At 44.4% G+C, this 18972-nt stretch overlaps 1 protein-coding gene across 1 annotated transcript; it reads right to left on the bottom strand.

Annotated features, from left to right (window-relative positions):
* Nucleotides 1-7466: 7466 nt before the first annotated feature.
* On the bottom strand, nt 7467-12798 carry ACTB (actin beta). Its single transcript, XM_043966187.1, has 6 exons — nt 12640-12798; nt 10460-10588; nt 9747-9986; nt 8817-9255; nt 8504-8685; nt 7467-8255 (listed from the first exon to the last, which is right to left on the bottom strand). Exons 2-6 carry the CDS (start codon nt 10580-10582, stop codon nt 8112-8114), a joined length of 1128 nt encoding a protein of 375 aa, XP_043822122.1. The 5' UTR covers nt 10583-10588; nt 12640-12798; the 3' UTR covers nt 7467-8111.
* Between the last annotated feature and the right edge of the window lie 6174 nt (nt 12799-18972).

The following is an 18972-nucleotide window of genomic DNA, read 5'->3' as shown; positions in this document are numbered from 1 at the left end:
CCCTCCCAAGGCCAGCAAGCAATCTGATATGTTATACATTATCATCATGTTAAACATATTTCCACATTAGTCACAAGACTAACATTCTTTTATTTTTTTTTTGAGGCAATTGGGGTTAAGTGACTTGCCCAGGGTCACACAGCTAGTAAGTGTCAAGTGTCTGAGGCCAAATTTGAACTGAGGTCCTCCTGACTCCAGGGCCGGAGCTCTATCCACTGTGTCACCTAGCTGCCTCTAACATTCTTTTTACAATCTTATATATGGCAGTTATGACATCAGTGATTTGTAAATGCAAGGACTCTATTTTATTTTTTAATTTAGTGTTTCTTTTGTTCCATTAGTACTTTATGAATATGTGCTACCATTATGATATATATTATTGAGAAAACAGATAGAAAGAATGAGAAAAGAGACTTGGAAAGAGCTAAAAGATATACTCCCGATAAAATGTGAAGTGGAAGGACCCAGTCAGCAAACAGGAAAAGAATCAGTTCCCAGGAAACAGTGACTGGAGATTCGGCCTAGATATCCACTGTAGAGACCTGGCAAACTATGGCCAGAATTCTGGTTTGAGGGTTACTGTGGCATAATGAATAGACCTAGAGCCAGGAAGATGGGCGTTCAAACTCCCCTCTGAGACATGTGCTAGCTATGTGACCTTATGTCAGTTAACCTTTCTGAGCTTCACCTCCTCTTCCTCATCTGTAAATTATGGATAATAATAGCACCTACCCCACAAGGCTGTTAAAAGAATCTAATGAAAAAGTATGTTTGTAAAGCATTTTGCAAATCTCAAAGTTTTGTTTTAAATATATGTGAGCTACTGTTCACATTTAAATAGTTCTTACAATTTATAATTTAGGGGCAGCTAGGTGGTGCAGTGGATAAAGCACCGGCCCTGGATTCAGGAGGACCTGAGTTCAAATCCAGCCTCAGACACTTGACACTAGCTGTGTGACCCTGGGCAAGTCACTTAACCCTCATTGCCCCACAAAAAAAAAAATCCAAATACAATTTATAATTTAGTTTCTTCCCCAATAATTGTGTATCTTCTGGGGAAGGGTAGTATATTCTAGATTTACTTACCTGTGAACATATTGTATATCAACCTAAGAAAATATAAGATATCCCAAGAGGGGAAGTACTGTCTCACTTTTATATATGTATCTTTAGGGCCTAGCACAGTGTCATTACTACTCATTAGAAAAAAAAAAGAAAAAAAAAACAACCTTGCATTCTTGTCTTCATAATGTCCAAGCTTGACCCCATAGAAGAGATATGAGAACATACCTCCTTCCTTCTTAGGGGACTCTGCGGGTAGAGCACTGTCTACTCTGTCAGGCTGCTTGGGTCATAAAGAAGCAGAGAATGATTTGGTTCGACAGTTGTGTAGTTTGACATGATGATTTTTTTCCCCTTCTTTATTTTTTGTTATAAAGGATGGTTCTCTGGGAGGGGAGGATACACTGGGAGGAAATGAAGAAGATATAAAAACAAGAGGGCAAGAAGTTTAAAAATGAAAATTCTCTTTGGTCCACAGATTGAAAAATGGGGGGTTGAAATAACAGCTTACCCCCATTTTTCACATAGAAAACCTGACACTCAGGTGATGCCTACTCGCCCACACTCAACACAAGGCTCTTAAAATGATGGACGTACCAGGCCAAACACAATTCATCCTGAAATAGTAATTGAGGTATTAGCTTTTTGACCAGCAAGAAGGTTTTTGTTATTCTCTATTTACTTTAGATTTTTATGTAGATGCTTCCAAAAGATGAATGTCAACTGAGGAAATAAACTATGGGAAATGGTTGTTTTAACTAGTTTGTTTTTTTTTTCTCCCCAGAACAAACGTACCAAAGATTTACATTCAGTTCTTACAGCATAGCATACTGGATTTAGGAGTCAGGTGACCTAGGCTGAAATCCCTGGTTCTAACCTTTTCTGCCTGCATAGTCTTAGTACATACAGTGCCTGGCATATGGTAAGTGCTTCATAAATGTTGACTTGACTTAGACAAAGCATTTCCCCTCTTGAGGGCTCATCTGTAAGATGGAGAGTGGACTAAGTGACCTCTGGAGTCCTTTCCAGTTTAAACTATGGTTATCCCAGAATAGTACCAGAATAAAAGTGGCCTCCAGAACCCCAAATGCTTTTATTTGGCTTTGGAACATATTGGCGTGTTGTCGTTGTTGTCAGTTTCAGGCTGTCATCTGTATTGATGTTCTGCCCTTTTTTTAAAGTGTTTGTTAAGACTTAGGCCCCGGGCAGCTAGGTGGCACAGTAGATAGAGCACTGGCCCTGGATTCAGGAGGACCCGAGTTCAAATCCAGCCTCAGACACTTAACACTTACTAGCTGTGTGACCCTGGGCAAGTCACTTAACCCCAATTGCCTCACACCAAAAAAAAAAAAAAAAAGACTTAGGCTCCATCAACTAAGAGGCAATGTGGTGTGATGGAAGGAGCATCAAGGAGTCAGTCAGGAGGCCTGAGAATCTGGCTCTACCACTCACTAGGTTATGTGAAATTCAGTCAAGCCACAGCATATTCTGCAGACTTCAGTCTCCTCATCTGTAAAACAGGCATGCTATTACTTGTACTACTTGCTTGGCAGGCAGCTAGGTAGCACAGTGCAGATAGCACTGGGTGTGGAGTCAGGAAGACTAGCTTGGTGACCGTGGGCAAGTCACTTCACCTCGTACATCTCAGTTTCCTCATCTATAAAATGAGCTTCTGGAAGGGCAGGTAGGTGGCAAAGCGGATAAAGCACCGGCCCTGGATTCAGGACCTGAATTCAAATGCAGCCTCAGACACTTGACACTTACTAGCTATGTGACCCTAGGCAAGTCACTTAACCCCCATTGCCTTGAAATAAAATAAAATGAGCTGGAAAAGGAAATGGCGAAACACTCCAGTATCTTCCTCTAGAAAACTCCCAATGGGGTCAAGGTCATGAAGAGTGGAGCAGGACTGAAACAACTGGACAACTTGCTTCAGAGTGTGATTGAGAGGCCAAGTGCTCTGTAAATTTTAAGAGACAAAATGGAAAGTTCGTTACTTATGTAGATGTCTCAGAGAGGAGTTGAGCAAGGGGGGAATCTAGTGGGAGACTAATAATTTCTCAAAAGTATTTAACAAAAAAAATAGTTTGCTGACTTACTGGGTAGAGGAGAGGCTAGAATCTAGAATTCAAATTTTGTAATGAATGTTAAAAAAAACCATAACAAAAAGATGTGACTTAGAATTGACTGGGCTTTATTTGAATACTTATAAGATTAGCAGATTTAATTAGATTTAAAACTGGAAAGGACTTAAAAGGCTCTTAAATAATTACATCCTTCTCATTTTACTGGGGAAATTGAACCTCAGAGAGGTTAAGTGATCTTGGCCCAGCTTACAGCTAGTAAAGGTCTGAGGCAGGCTTGAACCAAGGTCTTTTCAATGCTGGGTCCAGTGACCTATATCCATTTATAAATTCTTGAAACTTAAAATGAGAGGGAGTTTGACTCACAGGATCATTTAGGATACATTTTTCTTTGCTTTGGAAAATGAGGAATCTCCTACAAAAGCATCACTGCTCCTTAACTACGGATATGCATGACTAATATGGAAATATATTTTGCATTAAAAATGGAATTGGCAGGTGTTTAAAACAAAATAAAAACACAATATACCTTAAAAAAAGAATAATAATTGCAACTACTACTGCTCAGCTGACAATTGAGAAACTACAGGGCAGGGTAAAATAAGATCCTGCTATGGCAAATACAAAAGTGGTGAGAATTCATGGTGGAAAAGGGACAGGAGAATATTTTCTAGGTTACACATTGTTGAATAAAATGAGAATAGCCAAAATCCAAGCAACGTTTCAATAGCACCTTGTATCTCCATCTGCTGTCTTCTTGCAAAGCACACAGCCCTGCCTTGTCACAGTTTCCTGAGGCAGAGGAAGTAGTCATGCCTGGTCCTTCAGAAGGAAAATTTTTCTCCCCCTTAAAAAGATGGGAGGTGAGAGCGTGGATGACCAGGGGTGTGGCACCAATCCGGGTCATCTGCACTTAGCCTGCATTTGGTTTTGCTTTTTCTGATATTATAGGGAAAGGCTCATTTAGAGGGTGGCACAGTGACAGATGACTTCAGCATCCTCACTACTACTTGACTTCTGAGGTGACCCCCCCCCCAAGGGGTTAAGTCCTTAACCTCCCTGGGCTTGTTTCAACTGTAAAATGGGGGGGGGGGAGTTGGACTAGACAGCTTGGGGTCTCCTCCAGCTCTGGGCCTACACTTTATATATATATATATATAAAGATGTACAGAAAGTGATTAGTTTTTCTAATAAAAAAAACAAATCCCATTTTGTTAACAAGTCAGCCCAATAAACCCAAAGACTCCAGCTTCTGGAATAGGAACTCAGTATTTGACAAAAACTGCTGGGAAAACTGGAAGATAGTATGGCAGAAATTAGGCATAGACCAACATCTTACACCTTATACTAAAATAAGGTCAAAATGGATACATGATTTAGACATAAGAGGTGATACCATAGGTAAATTAGGAGAGAAAGGAATAGTGTACCTATCAGATCTTTGGAAAGGAAAACAGTTTTTGACCAAACAAGAGATAGAGTATATTATAAAATGCAAAATGGATGATTTTGATTATATTAAATTTAAAAATTTTTGTACAAACAGAAGCAATGCATCCAAAATTAGAAGGGAGGCAGAAAGCTGGGAAACAATTTTTGAGACCAGTGCTTCTGATAAAGGCCTCATCTCTAAAATATATAGGGAATTAAATCAAATTTATAAGAATCCAAGTCATTCCCCAATTGAGAAATGGTCAAAGGATATGAACAGGCAGTTTTCTGATGAAGAAACCAAAGCTATCTATTCCCATATGAAAAAATGCTCTAAATCTCTAATGATTAGAGAGATGCAAATTAAAACAACTCTGAGGTACCACCTGACACCTATCAGATTGGCTAAAATGACAAAAAAGGAAGATAATAAATGTTGGAGAGGCTGTGGGAAAATTGGAACACTAATGCATTGTTGGTGGAGCTGTGAGCTGATCCAACCATTCTGGAGAGCAATTTGGAATTATGCCCAAAGGGCGATAAAGCTGTGCATACCCTTTGACCCAGCAATCCCACTTTTAGGTCTTTTGCCCAAAGAAATCATGGAAGGGGGAAAGGGACCCACATGTACAAAAATATTTATAGCTGCTCTTTACGTGGTAGCAAGGAATTGGAAGTTGAGGGGGTGCCCATCAATTGGGGAATGGCTGGACAAGTTGTGGTATATGAATACAATGGAATACTATTGTGCTGTAAGAAATGATGAGCAGGAAGAGTTCAGAGAAACCTGGAGGGTCTTACATGAGCTGATGATGAGTGAGATGAGCAGAACCAGAAGAACATTGTACACAGTATCATCAACATTGAGTGTTGACCTACTGTGATGGACTATATTCTTCTCACCAATGCAATGGTACAGAAGAGTTCCAGGGAACTCATGATAGAAGAGGATCTCCAAATCCAAGAAAAAAAAAGAAAGAAAGAACTGTGGAGTATAGATGCTGATTGAACCATATTATTTCTTTTGTTTTGGGTGCTGTTGGTTTTTTTTTTCCTTCTATTTTGAGGTTTTGCATCACTGCTCTGATTCTTTCTCTTGTAACAGGATTAATGCAGAAATAGGATTAATGTTATTATGTGTATATATATATATGTATGTGTGTATATATATATATATATGTATATGTATAGAGATATATAGATATAACCTATATCAGATTACCTGCTGTCTAGGGGAGGGGGGAGGGAGAAAAATCTGAAATTGTAAAGCATGTATAAACAAAAGTTGAGAACTAAAAAAATAAATAAATAAAATTAAAAAAAAAAAACAAGTCAGCCCACAGGGTAACTGACTTACTGCCCCAAAGCCAAGTCAACAGGAAAAAAATCAAGTTTGGAGCTACAAAGGACCATGGAAATCTAGTCCAACTCCCTTAAAGTCAGGGAGGGGAAGCAAATTTGTCTGGATGCTTAATAATTTTATTACAAAATTTTCAATGTCTTTTCCTTCCTCTTCAAGATAAACAAGAGCTGGTACAGAACTCCAAAACCCACCCCTAAAATACATATAGGGTGGGGGCAGCTAGGTGAGGCAATGGTTAAAGCACCAGCCCTGGATTCAGGAGTACCTGACTTCAAATCCGGCCTCAGACACTTGACACTTACTAGCTGTGTGACCCTGGGCAAGTCACTTAACCCTCACTGCCCAACAACAACAAAAAACCAAAATAAAAAGTATAGGGTGGATGGCACTGGACTTGGGAGTTAAGAGTTCCAATCTTGCCTTAGAACCTACCTATGAAAACCTATACAAATTACTCTAAGCTAAGCCTCAGCTTCCTTATAACGTAGAGATGGGGAGGAGATTCAAAAGCCTTTTGGATCTGTGATCATTACCTTCCCATTCTGTCCTTTCCCAAACAGACATCTGTAGCTAATGGCTCAAGAATATAGGCACCAACCATTAGAACCAATGTGAACACCGTGGTAACTAGTTTTTTAAAACATTACTATCCTCTCAGTTTGGATTTAAGATGCATGTAATTCTGAGAGATCAGGAAAGCTGCCTGCCTCCTGCCCCCTCCCCACAGGTGCGTGGGTACCAACCACCTAGTCAAACTCCTTCCCTTCCTCCATTTGATGACTCAAAAGATGTTACAGTAGGCAGCCAGCTCACAAGCACTTTCTGGGAGGATTTCATTTTTTTGTGCTTCTCCCTAATTGTTCTTTATTGCTAATGGGCTTATATGAAAGCAAGCTCATTTGAGTTCATTTACTTCCCTAGAACCTAATCTTAGCTCATCAGCCATTACCTATTTAAATGTAATGTCATTAAATTTAGAGGCATAATATTACCCAATGATCATAGTTACCAGTAGCACAAGGGTAGTGGTAGAGGCATAACTTGAGATGCTGTCAGGAAGACATAGTTCAAATCCTTGCTATGTTTCATATACTTAATAGATTTTAACTTTTAAAAAGAGAAGGGGGGGCGGGGCAGGTAACTGAGCCAAGTCTCACAACAAAAAGCCATAGCACTTTATAATTCAGGATCCCATGTTTTCGGCTCAGACTACATCCTCAACCTTTTAGTGGGGAGCAAGCTGATGATGCCAACAATTTGTTGATCATCTTCTACTTGAGGCTGCCAGAGAAACTCGAATAACTAATCTAAGTGTTTTACCACACCACTTATCTGAGCTATGTAAATTAAAAAACTTCCTAAGTTTCAGAAGAAACCAATTTTTAAAAAAAATTGGATAAACCATAAGCCAGAAATTCCCCATTCCAACCACAAAAAAACAAGCAAGCTAGTTGGTTATACAGCTAAGATGAAGGGTGCAAACAAGAGAAAGAAGACATGCAAAAAGCACAAGTTGGCCAAGTTTCTTTAACGTGTGCACTTTTATTTGAACTGGTCTTAAGTCAGTGTACAGGTAAAGCTCTCCTCCCCTCCCCCCAAGTACTGGCACCAATCTCAAAACTTGCGGGGAGACTGTGAAGTCTTCATTCACATCTATGTTGGGGGCAGGGAGGGAATTTAGGGGGCCACTCATTATGGCTGACAAAAAAAAAGGAACAAGTATTAAGGCGGAAGATACAAAAAGTTGTTTTTGTTTTTGTTTTTAAAGGATTACATAATTTACACATAAAGCAGTACTGTGTACCTCCCCCCCTCCCCCTCTGGATTTTTAAGTAGCTCCTTTGCTCTAATTTGAGCAGGACAGCCTTCATAGAGGCAAGTAACTCACTAACATGTAATAATTATTTGGAATGACTATTAAAAAAAAAACAACAATGTACAATCAGAGTCCTGAAGACGCACTGTAGAACTTTGGGGATGTTTGCCTCCAACATCATCACCTGCTCATCACCTTCACCGTTCCAGTTTTTAAATCCTGAGTCAAGCGCCAAAAAAAATAAAAAATAAAAACAAATAAAGCCATGCCAATCTCATCTCTTTTTTTTCCGGGCAATTAACATGTCACACCCTTTGACAAAAAAAAACAAAAAAACAAAACACAAACAGTCCATTTAGAAGCATTTGCGGTGGACAATGGAGGGCCCAGATTCATCATACTCCTGCTTGCTGATCCACATCTGCTGGAAGGTGGAAAGAGACGCCAGGATGGAGCCTCCAATCCAGACAGAGTATTTGCGCTCAGGTGGGGCAATGATCTAGAGGGGAAAAGGGGGGGGGGGGAGAAAGAGGGGCACCAAGTTAGCTCCCAATCAATCCAAAGTTACTTCCAAGTCTCATAAGCCAATTAAAACCCACTAGGATGATGCCCTGAACATGGTGTAGGAGAGGGCAAACAAAGGAGTCTGTCAATCCAAATTTTGGTCGACTTGACCAAACCCTTTAGACAAATATGAAAGCATTCAAACCTCAGGAACTGTCCTAGAGCAGTTTCTAGGAAACTCACCTTGATTTTCATTGTGCTGGGGGCTAGGGCTGTAATTTCCTTCTGCATCCTGTCAGCAATGCCTGGGTACATGGTGGTACCACCAGACAATACAGTATTGGCATAGAGATCCTTACGGATGTCAACATCACACTTCATGATTGAGTTGAAGGTAGTTTCATGGATTCCACAGGATTCCATACCTAGGAAGAGAAGGAAAAGTAGGGGGAGGGAAGAAGTTACTTATCTGGAAAAAAAAAAAATCAACCCAACTTCCCACAAACAATCCATTATTCCTGAAATAGATGGTGGCTGTTTAGAAAGAAAACCTTACCTAAGAAAGATGGTTGGAAGAGAGCTTCTGGGCATCGGAACCTCTCATTGCCAATTGTGATAACCTGACCATCAGGGAGCTCATAGCTCTTTTCCAGAGAAGAGCTAGAAGCAGCAGTGGCCATCTCCTGCTCAAAGTCTAGGGCGACGTAGCACAGCTTCTCCTTGATGTCACGCACGATTTCCCTCTCAGCTGTGGTAGTGAAACTGTACCCTCTCTCGGTCAGGATCTTCATGAGGTAGTCCGTCAGATCACGGCCAGCCAGATCCAGACGGAGGATGGCATGGGGAAGGGCATAACCTTCATAGATGGGCACAGTGTGGGTCACACCATCACCGGAGTCCATCACAATACCAGTGGTACGACCAGAGGCATACAGGGACAGCACAGCCTGGATGGCAACGTACATGGCTGGGGTGTTGAAGGTCTCAAACATAATCTGGAAATAGAGAATAAGAAAGTGAGCAGATCAATTACTCCATAATTCATATAGCAAGGCTATGATAAACATGCAGGTGTGCAACACATTTGTAAGGTTTATAAAGTACCCTTCAGTCAAAAAAATTTTTTAAACTTTAAAAATTGTTGTTTTAAGACCCACACATTGTTATCTTACATAGATATACCAGCCTATGGCAAAAGCTGGGATGGCTGAAGTTTAGATTTTTAGAAGTCACTCAAGACAAGTGAACTGTTAGTACCTAGACAAACATCCAAATTGCTAGTGAAAAAAAAAAAGCCAGTTCAGAAAAAGCAAACAGAACCTGTAGATATCCAAAGAGAAGACTCAGGTCAGAGAAGGAAAACCCTATAGATAATGGCAAAGAAAAAAAAAAGGAAGAGAAGAGAAAAGTGAAGCAGGGTATAAAAGAATAATAAATATGGATGAAGCTGACATGGCAAGAATTTTGGTACCCTAAGTCCACAGACCTGAGTCATCTTTTCTCTGTTGGCTTTGGGGTTCAGGGGGGCTTCCGTGAGCAGCACAGGGTGCTCTTCAGGGGCCACACGGAGCTCATTGTAGAAAGTATGATGCCAGATCTTCTCCATGTCATCCCAGTTGGTGACGATACCATGTTCGATGGGGTACTTCAGGGTCAGAATACCTCTCTTGCTCTGGGCCTCATCCCCCACATAGCTGTCTTTCTGGCCCATACCCACCATCACACCCTGCAGAGAAAGGAATGGTAATTGTCAGTTTCACCCAACGGAAACAAACTTTTATATTAACTAGGATTTGTAGGGTTCTAGATTTTCAGAGCTACAACTTGTATGTCAGAAGTCCGACTCATTTTACCTATGAAAGCACTAAAACCTCAAGAGTTAAAAAAATGTCTTGCCCAAATTCAGAGCCATTAGGGATGCTCTTAAAAGAGCAATAAAAGGATGGTTCCATTTGCAATCAAGATATCTTTTTCCCAGGTTAAGCTACATTTATATATCAAAATTAGGCTCAGGTTAATGAGCCACCTGACCTGTTGATTTAAGCTCAATTGTTGATGTTATCACAACCGCCTTTCAGTCTAGGGGCTCCTTGGTGGCTGAGCCGCCCCCTTTCAATATCACCACTATTATTCCAATCAGATGATTTAAGATGGTTGACAAGTTATCTTTCAAAATACCATAAGCTATGTTATGTATACCTGATGTCTGGGGCGCCCAACAATGGATGGGAAGACAGCCCGAGGGGCATCGTCTCCTGCAAAGCCAGCTTTGCACATTCCAGAGCCATTGTCAACAACGAGAGCAGCAATATCATCATCCATGGCAAACTGTGAAGAAAAGGAGAAACGATTTTAAAATTTAAATCCGAGCTCAATTCAAATACTCTGATCTTCTTTTGAAAGCGAAAAGGAAAAAAAGAGGCAATTGGCCTACCACATTTACAGGGTAGCAGCCAAGAAGCTAGAAGTACCAGGCTCCTTCATCCCATCCTTAGAGATGCTAAGATAGGGGCATATATAGGGTGATGACCAAGCAGATTGGAGGGACCACTCCCCACCCTGTTTCCTTCTTAGCTTCCTGTCAATAACCGAGTGCGCCTCTCCCCTTTGGCCACTAGGGGGAGTGCCCGCTCACATTTTTCGCCTTAGAGATTTGGGACAAAGGAAGTCCCAGCTCTCTCGCCTCTCATTATTACCATAAAAGGCAATGGTAAGAGAGGCAGCTTTGCAGAAGTCAGTGGTACGGCAGGAAGCCAGGTTTCTCCTCCCCCCCCTTCTTTTAAAGGGAGACTTGATTAAAAAGGAGAAGCCACTCCCCCCCCCTCCTCCCACTGGCCTTTTTCAAAAACGAGGCACGGCGGTGTGGCCACACCCAGATCAGTCTCCACTCCCTACCCCACCCACCCCCGCCAGACGTTAGCAGCGGGGATGGGTCTGGGGCCACGCTTATGCAAGCGGCTCCTGGAGGCCCGGGCGCAGCCGGCGCTTGGCAGGAGCAGAAGTTCAAAAGGGGAAGTGGCTCACCCCCCCCACCCCCACCCCGAGATTTAGAGAAGGAACTCATCCTGGGTAGGTCCCCACCCTGTTCTGGGAAATCCAACCTCAGGAAAAGTGGGGAGTCATTCAAAGCCAATAAAGCCTGGCTTAAGCCGAGTCTTCCCAGTCATTAGGCCGTGGGGTGGTAAAAAGCCCCTTCCCCCCTCCCCTCAATGCACGCCAGGCTGTTCGGGAAAGGGAGTCCTAGTTACCTGTATAGTGCAGCACCAGGTATATTTAAAAATCTAAGCTGGTGCTTAAAGTGACACTTCCTCTCCCCCCTCCCAAAAAGATGAGGAAACGAGTGCAATAGCCACAACACAGCCTTCTCTGCAAACCCGCCCCTGCGTGGCGGGCCGACTACGAGACAGGCTCCAGCCCCCTCCCCCCGCAGCGCCCAGCAGGCACTCCCACTCCCACGGAGCCCGGCACGAGCGGGGCCGTCCCCACCCCCTACACTTGGGAGCTTCCGCCCCGTAACCTGTTCATCCGCCCCACGCCCTTCGCGGGCTCGGCCGCTACCGGGCCCGGGCTGAGACAAAGACCCTTAATTCATTCCCCCGCCTTTGAATGAAAAGTGGAGGGAGGAACCGGAACCTCCTCTCCCCCCCCCAGGCACGATGCCCACCGCCGCCTTCCGTGCCCCCCGCAAAGCGTGCGCCGCTACCATAAAGGAGGCGGGAGCCGGAGCTCGGGGCACACCCTGGAAAGCTCTCCCGCCGCCTCGGCGGTTAATGCTCTCACCCATCCCCCGCCTCCTCCCCGCCGAGTCCCTTTTTTCCCGCCGCCCCCGCCCTTTACAACTTCTTCCAACCCCACCCGCGCCTGCAGGCGCCCTCGCTCAGCCAGTTGGATGGGGTTCAAGCCCCAACCTTAGCCTCTCTAGCCCACGCCGACCGGATTAAGCTTTCCACCCTCCTGGGCCCGCCGGACCCCATTATTCCAAAGGCTCGGCTCAAATCCTCTTAGCCCGGGCCCGATTACGGGAGCCCCGGAGCGAGCGGCATCTACTCCGCAGGCCCGCCAGGAGCGGCTCGCCATCACCCAAAGCCAACTTCCCGGCCGCCAAGCCCACCTGCCCACGGCCGAGCAAGCCAATTCTCAATGAGAACAGAGTCCTAGGAACAGGCACCCCGGGGGCTTGGAGCCGCCAGGAACCCGGCTAGTTTTCCCAAGTTTCTCCCCCACCCCACCCCTCGTACTTCCCCAAAGAAATCCTGCAGGCTGGAGAAATAGACGCCTGTCGCTCCACTCCACCCTTTGGGGAGGAAGGAAGGTGGTAAGAAACGCTGGTCCAAAAGGAATAAGGGGCGAAGGGAGGGAAGGTCCTCGCAGGCTCTTACCTTTGAAGTGGCAAGTTTAAACCCTTAAGAGAAAGAAGGTGGTGCCGCACCTGGAGGCAGGGGGGAGGCAAGTGCACGCCGGGTGGAAGAGCTCACAGCTACTCCAGCGCGCTCGCGCTCCGGGTTTTATGGGGCGCGCGAGCTCCACCGCTCGAGCCATAAAAGGTAACTTTCGGAACGGCGCGCTCTGATTGGCCCGGGGTCGCTCACTCACCAGCCTCTTTGCACATTGCAGCATTTTTTTTCTTCTCTCCTCCTTTTGAAAAAAAAAAAAAAGGAGAGAAAGAGGGAGGGAGAGTTTTTTCAGCTTTTGCTCTCTATGGGCACTCCTCTGGCTTCAACCCTTTTTTGCTTGGTCTGAACCTCTGCATATCAGTGCCATAGCAATGCGGGGCTGATTCATAACAAAACATGGATGGAGGGAGAGCTTGGTTTAGAGCGTGTCTCTGGGTGTGTGCGTGCTTTCCCCCCCCCCCACTCTATCTGGAGATAGAAAAATGCCCTAATATTAAATTCAAACCCCCTTCACTCCATCAAGCTATTGTTGGGCCCCTGTTCTGGGCAGGGGAGGGGAGATGTGGACATGCTTTCTATTTTCCCCTTCCTTTTTTATTTAATCTGTGCACGCTAGGATGAGTCCTGAGTTTTTCATAGAGATGCCTTTAATGTGACGGTGAAAGGCTCAGACCCACCCCAGCCAGTGCCAGGAAATGCAAAAATCCCAAGGAGGACACCCCTCTTCAGCTCCCACCAACAATAGTGCCAGTGAGTCATTCTCCCAACTTTGAATTCTTCTGCCCGAGGTCGGTTTGTAATCACACCCCGAACGTTGCTGTTTGCATATGCTGTTGCTCTGGTTCCCCTAGCCGGACTCCGGGTGCTTGGGAGCGGAACCTGGAGATTTCCAAAAGCTCTCTCCCCGGTGCCAAAATCTTATTCGCGAGCTTGGAGATCGTACTGATTTTTGCTCCCCGCCCCCTATATTCATGCACTTCTTCACCCCTCTACCCTGTCCCCTCAATTCTAATCCTCCGAAAAGTGCGTGTTCTCCTGTCTCCTGGGATAATTGGACATAACGTCGGCTTTCCTTTTCTCTGGGGGGGGGGGGATGGGGGGGTTGCCAACGTGAATTTCGGGTGACTTAACATAAAGGTGTGTATGTATCCAAGTGGAGTTTAAGGAGGATCTAAAGTTGCTAGGTGCGAAAGAGTGGGTTTAAGGCTTGAGAAATTAGGGCCATATTTCTTTAAAAGAAAAGACTCGTTTTTCAAAAAGGTGGTTCTAATTCTGTCTATCGCGTAGATGCGTGTGTCCACACATCTACGATCCCCCATTCATTTGTGGACCACGAGATACGAGGGTGAGGACAAAGGTAACGTCAGGAAAGCAGGCTCCTTGTTAAAAATCCAGGGCAGACAGAAGAGCAGGTTGTTTGGCCTCCTAAGGGTGTTAGGCTGTTATTTCAAGGTAAAAACTTCATTTTGGTAAACACGGGGCAAAGTTCTCTTGCCTCTAGGGGCCCAGTCAATAACATTTGCACAAGAAGGAGCCGCTACCACCTCCCAGAAAGCTGAGGCGGGTTTGGCTGACCCAAACTTAATTCATTTTATTTTTCTCAACTTGGACTCTGTCAATAGACGCTTGGATTTCTCGCCGGGGCGGGGGTGGGGATGGGGGAAAGCTGGACCCACACATAGACAGACACCTGAAGCTGGGCCTTAGACATAGCCTGTCCCCTCCCCCTTCCTCTTCCTCTTCCCCTTCAGGCTCTCGGAGTGACTAGGCGAGAGAGGCTGGCCTCCCAAAGACTTGATTTTTCTTTCTTTTTCTCCCCCCTCCTCCCCTGCTAAGTTAGACTGGGATCTGGATGGGCTATCCTGAAATCACAAAATCTCAGGGCCAGGGGAGATTGTGGGAGTGGGGCATTCTCACCCCCTCCCCCAGATCGCGCTAGGGTTAACTTGAAGAGAAAAGCAGAAAACGAATCCCTCCCACCACCTTTCAGCATTAGCCCTGCTGGAGCTGGGAACATTTGCAATGGAACTGGACTGGCTTGGAGTCCACAAACCCCAGGGAATTCTTTTTCAAAAGGAAAGAAAGTGAGGTGACCCGAGAGAAAGAGAGGGACCAAATCACAGGGTCATTAACCTCTGACCTGGGACCAACTCTGCCGGGCTGTGCACCGGGGCCTGGGGTAGAGGGTTTGATTCCAGGGAGAGAGAGAGCTGGAAGGATTCTCGCTCGGTTTTGATCCGCCCACAATATCTATGCAGCTTACTGAGCCATCTGGAAGGTAATAAACTTCTTGGGGAAACTCAGTGTGCCAGAGAGAAGACAGTGGGGAAATATTGTAGGAGAGATGTAGGGACATGGAGACCAACTGTCCCCTGAAAGAACTCTGTCTTCTTTCAGTGAATAAAATGGATCGTAAATTTAGAGCTTTGGAAGGGACCTCGGGAGCCCATCGTATCTAACCCCCTCTTGTTACAGATGAGAAAAGGGAAGCACAGACAGGTATTAAGTGTCTGAGATGAGATTTGAGTCCATATCTTCTTCACTCTAAATCCAGCCTGAGTAGGCCATGCTGCCTGGGGGTGGGGAAGGGAAGTCCTCTGTGTGTATGTGTGTGTGTACACATGCATTTATAGGTAGGTATAATATATCTGTGTGTATGTCTACATATACATGTGTACATATGTTTATGCCCACCAATATATAGACATATATACACATATACCTACACACACACACACCCTGAAGTCAGAAAGACCTGAGTTCAAATCCAGCCTCAGACACTTACTAGCTCTGTGACCCTGGGCAAGTCGATTCAACCTGCGTGACTCAGTTTCCTCATCTGTAAAATGAGCTGGAGAAGGAAATGACAGACCACTCCAGGATCTTTAAATTGTAATCTCTTTGAGATTAGAGGCTGTTAAAATCTTTGTTTTTGTATTCCCAGTTAGCGCTTCACCTGCACATAACCTTCCACAAAGGAGGAGTTTAATAAATGTTTGGCTGACTGATTTCAAATCAGTGATTCAATCAGTTCACTTTTTTTTCAAGGAGCGCAAAAGTTCAGTGCTTAGGATCCAGTGCTTAGATTTCTTCCTCTTCCCCCCTGCCCATTTAATTTCTACCCATTCTTCAAAACCCAACTCAAATGCCCCTTCCTCCATGCCATTCCCACAATCGTCTTTGTTGATTCCCTTACCAAACTTTGCTTAGTACCTTGCTCGTATCTCTTATTTGCATCCTGATGTAGAATAAAGAACAGTGATTTTTGGAATACATAGATTAGGCACACATTACTAACTTCTCTGAAATCCACTGTATGCATTGATGAAATGGAGATTTAAAATATTTGTAGTACCTAATTCATGGTGTTGTTATAAGGAAAATGTTTTGTAAAACTATGGCACAGTGCCCAAATTCAAATCCAGCCTAAGACATTTACTAGCTGTGTGACCTTGGGCAGATCATTTAACCTCCACCTCAGTTTTCTCATCTGTAAAATAAAAGCATTCAATAATAGCATCTACCTCCCAGAGTTGTCATGAGGCTAAAACGAGATAATATTTGTAAAATGTTTCAAAAACCTTTAAGTGCTGTATAAACGCTAGTTATTGTTATTGTTATTATTATCATTTGTATTAGAGGCACATAACCTACCAAGGTCAGAAAGAAAGGGATTTCTGGGCTGGCTCTTTTCTTAGACCTCCTTATCCCCACCCAGAGCTATTGAAGGACCCAGCACACAAGTGCTTGATAAATATTTGTTCAATTGAATTAAGCTCCTAGTATTTGGGAGCTACAGCTACTTCATCTTCAGAATACCCCATGGCTCCTGGATTTGATCCTAACTCATAACTCAGGCACCAGCAGTGTGTGTGTGTGTGTGTGTGTGTGTGTGTGTGTGACCTTAGGGCAAGTCATGTAAACTTTCAAAGCCTCTGCCTCAGCCTCCTAAAATGAGGATAAGAATCCTTTTGGGGTTTTGGGGGTTTTTTTTGTTTGTTTTTGCGGGGCAATGGGGGTTAAGTGACTTGCCCAGGGTCACACAGCTAGTAAGTGTTAAGTGTCTGAGGCTGGATTTGAACTCAGGTACTCCTGAATCCAGCGCCAGCGCTTTAACCACTGCGCCATCTAGCTGCCCCAATAAGAATCCTTTTAATGCCAATCTCCTGGGTTGTTTTGATGCTCAAATGAGATATTATATATAAAGAACTTTGCATATTTTGAAACACTATATAAATGCTAGTTATTATTAAAAACCCATCAAACACAAGCTTTTTGTCCCTCATAATTACTCTACTTCTCTTACCCCCCAAAACAAACGGGCCCCCTCTAAGGACACCCTCCCTGGGCCTCACTGTTAGTTCTTCGCTTGACTGGGACAGGAAAAAATAAAAAGGAATCGGATCCCAGCCCCCCAAGTCTAAGGCAGAACCAATTAGTGATGGTAGGGGACCCCAAATGACCAGGTAGTACCGTAAGGAGGTAAGTCTCTCCTGAATTCCTTACATAAACTGGTGGAAATAGTTTCTCCTCACTTAAATGTTTATTTCTTTTCCCTTCTATGTATGTGTTCCTTACTTCTTTTCCCCTACAGGGCTGGCCTTTGATATTTATTATTTGTTGTTGAAAACCCCCATTTGGGGTTTTCTTGGCAGATATACTGGAGTGGTTTGCCATTTCCTTCTCCAACTCATTTTACAAATGAGGAAACTAAGATAAACAGGGTTAAATGATTTGCCCAAGGTCATACAGCTGGTAAGTGTCTGAGGCCAGATTTGAGCTCAGGAAGAAGATGCGTCTTTTTGGCTTCAGGCCTGGCCCTCTATCCACTGCACCACCTAACAGCCCTAATCGGGGAGTAATGCATATTAGTCAGACCATATAAAATAAATATGGAGTAGATAGAAGGTAACTGTAGAGGAAAAAGAATTAGCATCTGGTGGGACCAGGGAAGACCTCCTGGAAGAGATGGTACCAGAGCTGCAGGGATTCCAGGCCTAGGGAGCAGCCAATGAAAAGGAATGGGGCTAGGGGGCAGCTAGGTGGCACAGTAGATAAAGCACCGATCCTGGATTCAGGAGTACCTGAGTTCAAATCCGGCCTCAGACACTTGACACTCACTAGCTGTGTGACCCTGGGCAAGTCACTTAACCCCCATTGCCCCACCAAAAAAAAAAAGAAAGAAAAGGAATGGGGCTGGAAGACGCAATGTTGCATCTGAAGAACAGTAGGCCATTGTGGCTGAACGCTAAGGTTTGTGGAGGAGAGAATCATGTAAAGAAGCTTGGCAAGATAGGAAAGGTCCAGGTTGAAAAGAGCATTAAATGCCATCCAGGAGGCAGGAGGGAACCACTGGAGTTTTTCGAGTAAGGGGGTAACATGGTCCCACCTATGCTTTAGAAAAAACACTTTGGCAGCTGGGAGGAAGATGGTTTGGAATGGGAAGTACTTGAGGGAAGAGGAGCAGTTAGAAGGCTATTGCAGCGGGGCAGCTAGATGGCACAGTGGTTAAAGCACCAGCCCTGGAGTCAGGAGTACCTGAGTTCAAATCCGGCCTCAGACACTTAACACTTACTGGCTGTGTGACCCTGGGCAAGTCACTTAACCCCCATTGCCCCGCAAAAAAAAAAAAAAAAAGAAGGCTACTGCAAACATCCCAACAAGAGATGAGGAATAGCTAGGTAGCTCAGTAGATAAAGCCCTGGGCCTAGAGTCAGAAAGAGCTGAGTTTGAATGTGGACTCAGGTGTTGTTGCTATTATTTGTCCTTTGTTTTCAAGGATGACCAGTGACATCCCAGGGTAATAGCTTGACTTGTGAGTGAATTGGATTTAAGTGAGGCAGAATTGTATAGTCATCAGCCTCCCTGTCTTCCTAAGTCATTGAAGTCCAGTGGCAGGACAAAAGTCAGGATGACTGGCTATGACCTGGGATACAGTAGATAACTTTGGCTTCTTTAATGTCTGGCCAAGCTCTAAGCACTCTACAGCACCAGCTTCAGCTGACTTCATGGCCTTTCTTCCCATTCCACTGGGGGAACTCTTCAGATGCTTGGGGTAGTCAACTCCTTAACTCACCTACAGGTTGTAGGCCTGTTGGTTACCCTGAACCTGGTTTAGCCAGTGTGCTCAGATGGTTTTGCCAGGATGTGGTCACCGTACACACTACAGTTTCTTGGAGCCACAGGTTGTGTGAATCAAGTAGACACCCCAAAGTAGACGGGCTCAGCAGTCCTCACACTAAAGGTGCCAGTGCTTCTGAACACTCCGTACACCCCTTACTACTAGCTACCCCTTACTAGCAGTATGATGCTGGATAA

This window comes from Dromiciops gliroides, chromosome 1 (assembly GCF_019393635.1).
Source record: "Dromiciops gliroides isolate mDroGli1 chromosome 1, mDroGli1.pri, whole genome shotgun sequence".
Lineage (NCBI taxonomy): Eukaryota > Metazoa > Chordata > Mammalia > Microbiotheria > Microbiotheriidae > Dromiciops > Dromiciops gliroides.
The sequence above is the reverse complement of the archived record's forward strand: the minus strand, read 5'-3'. Positions and strand labels throughout refer to the sequence as shown.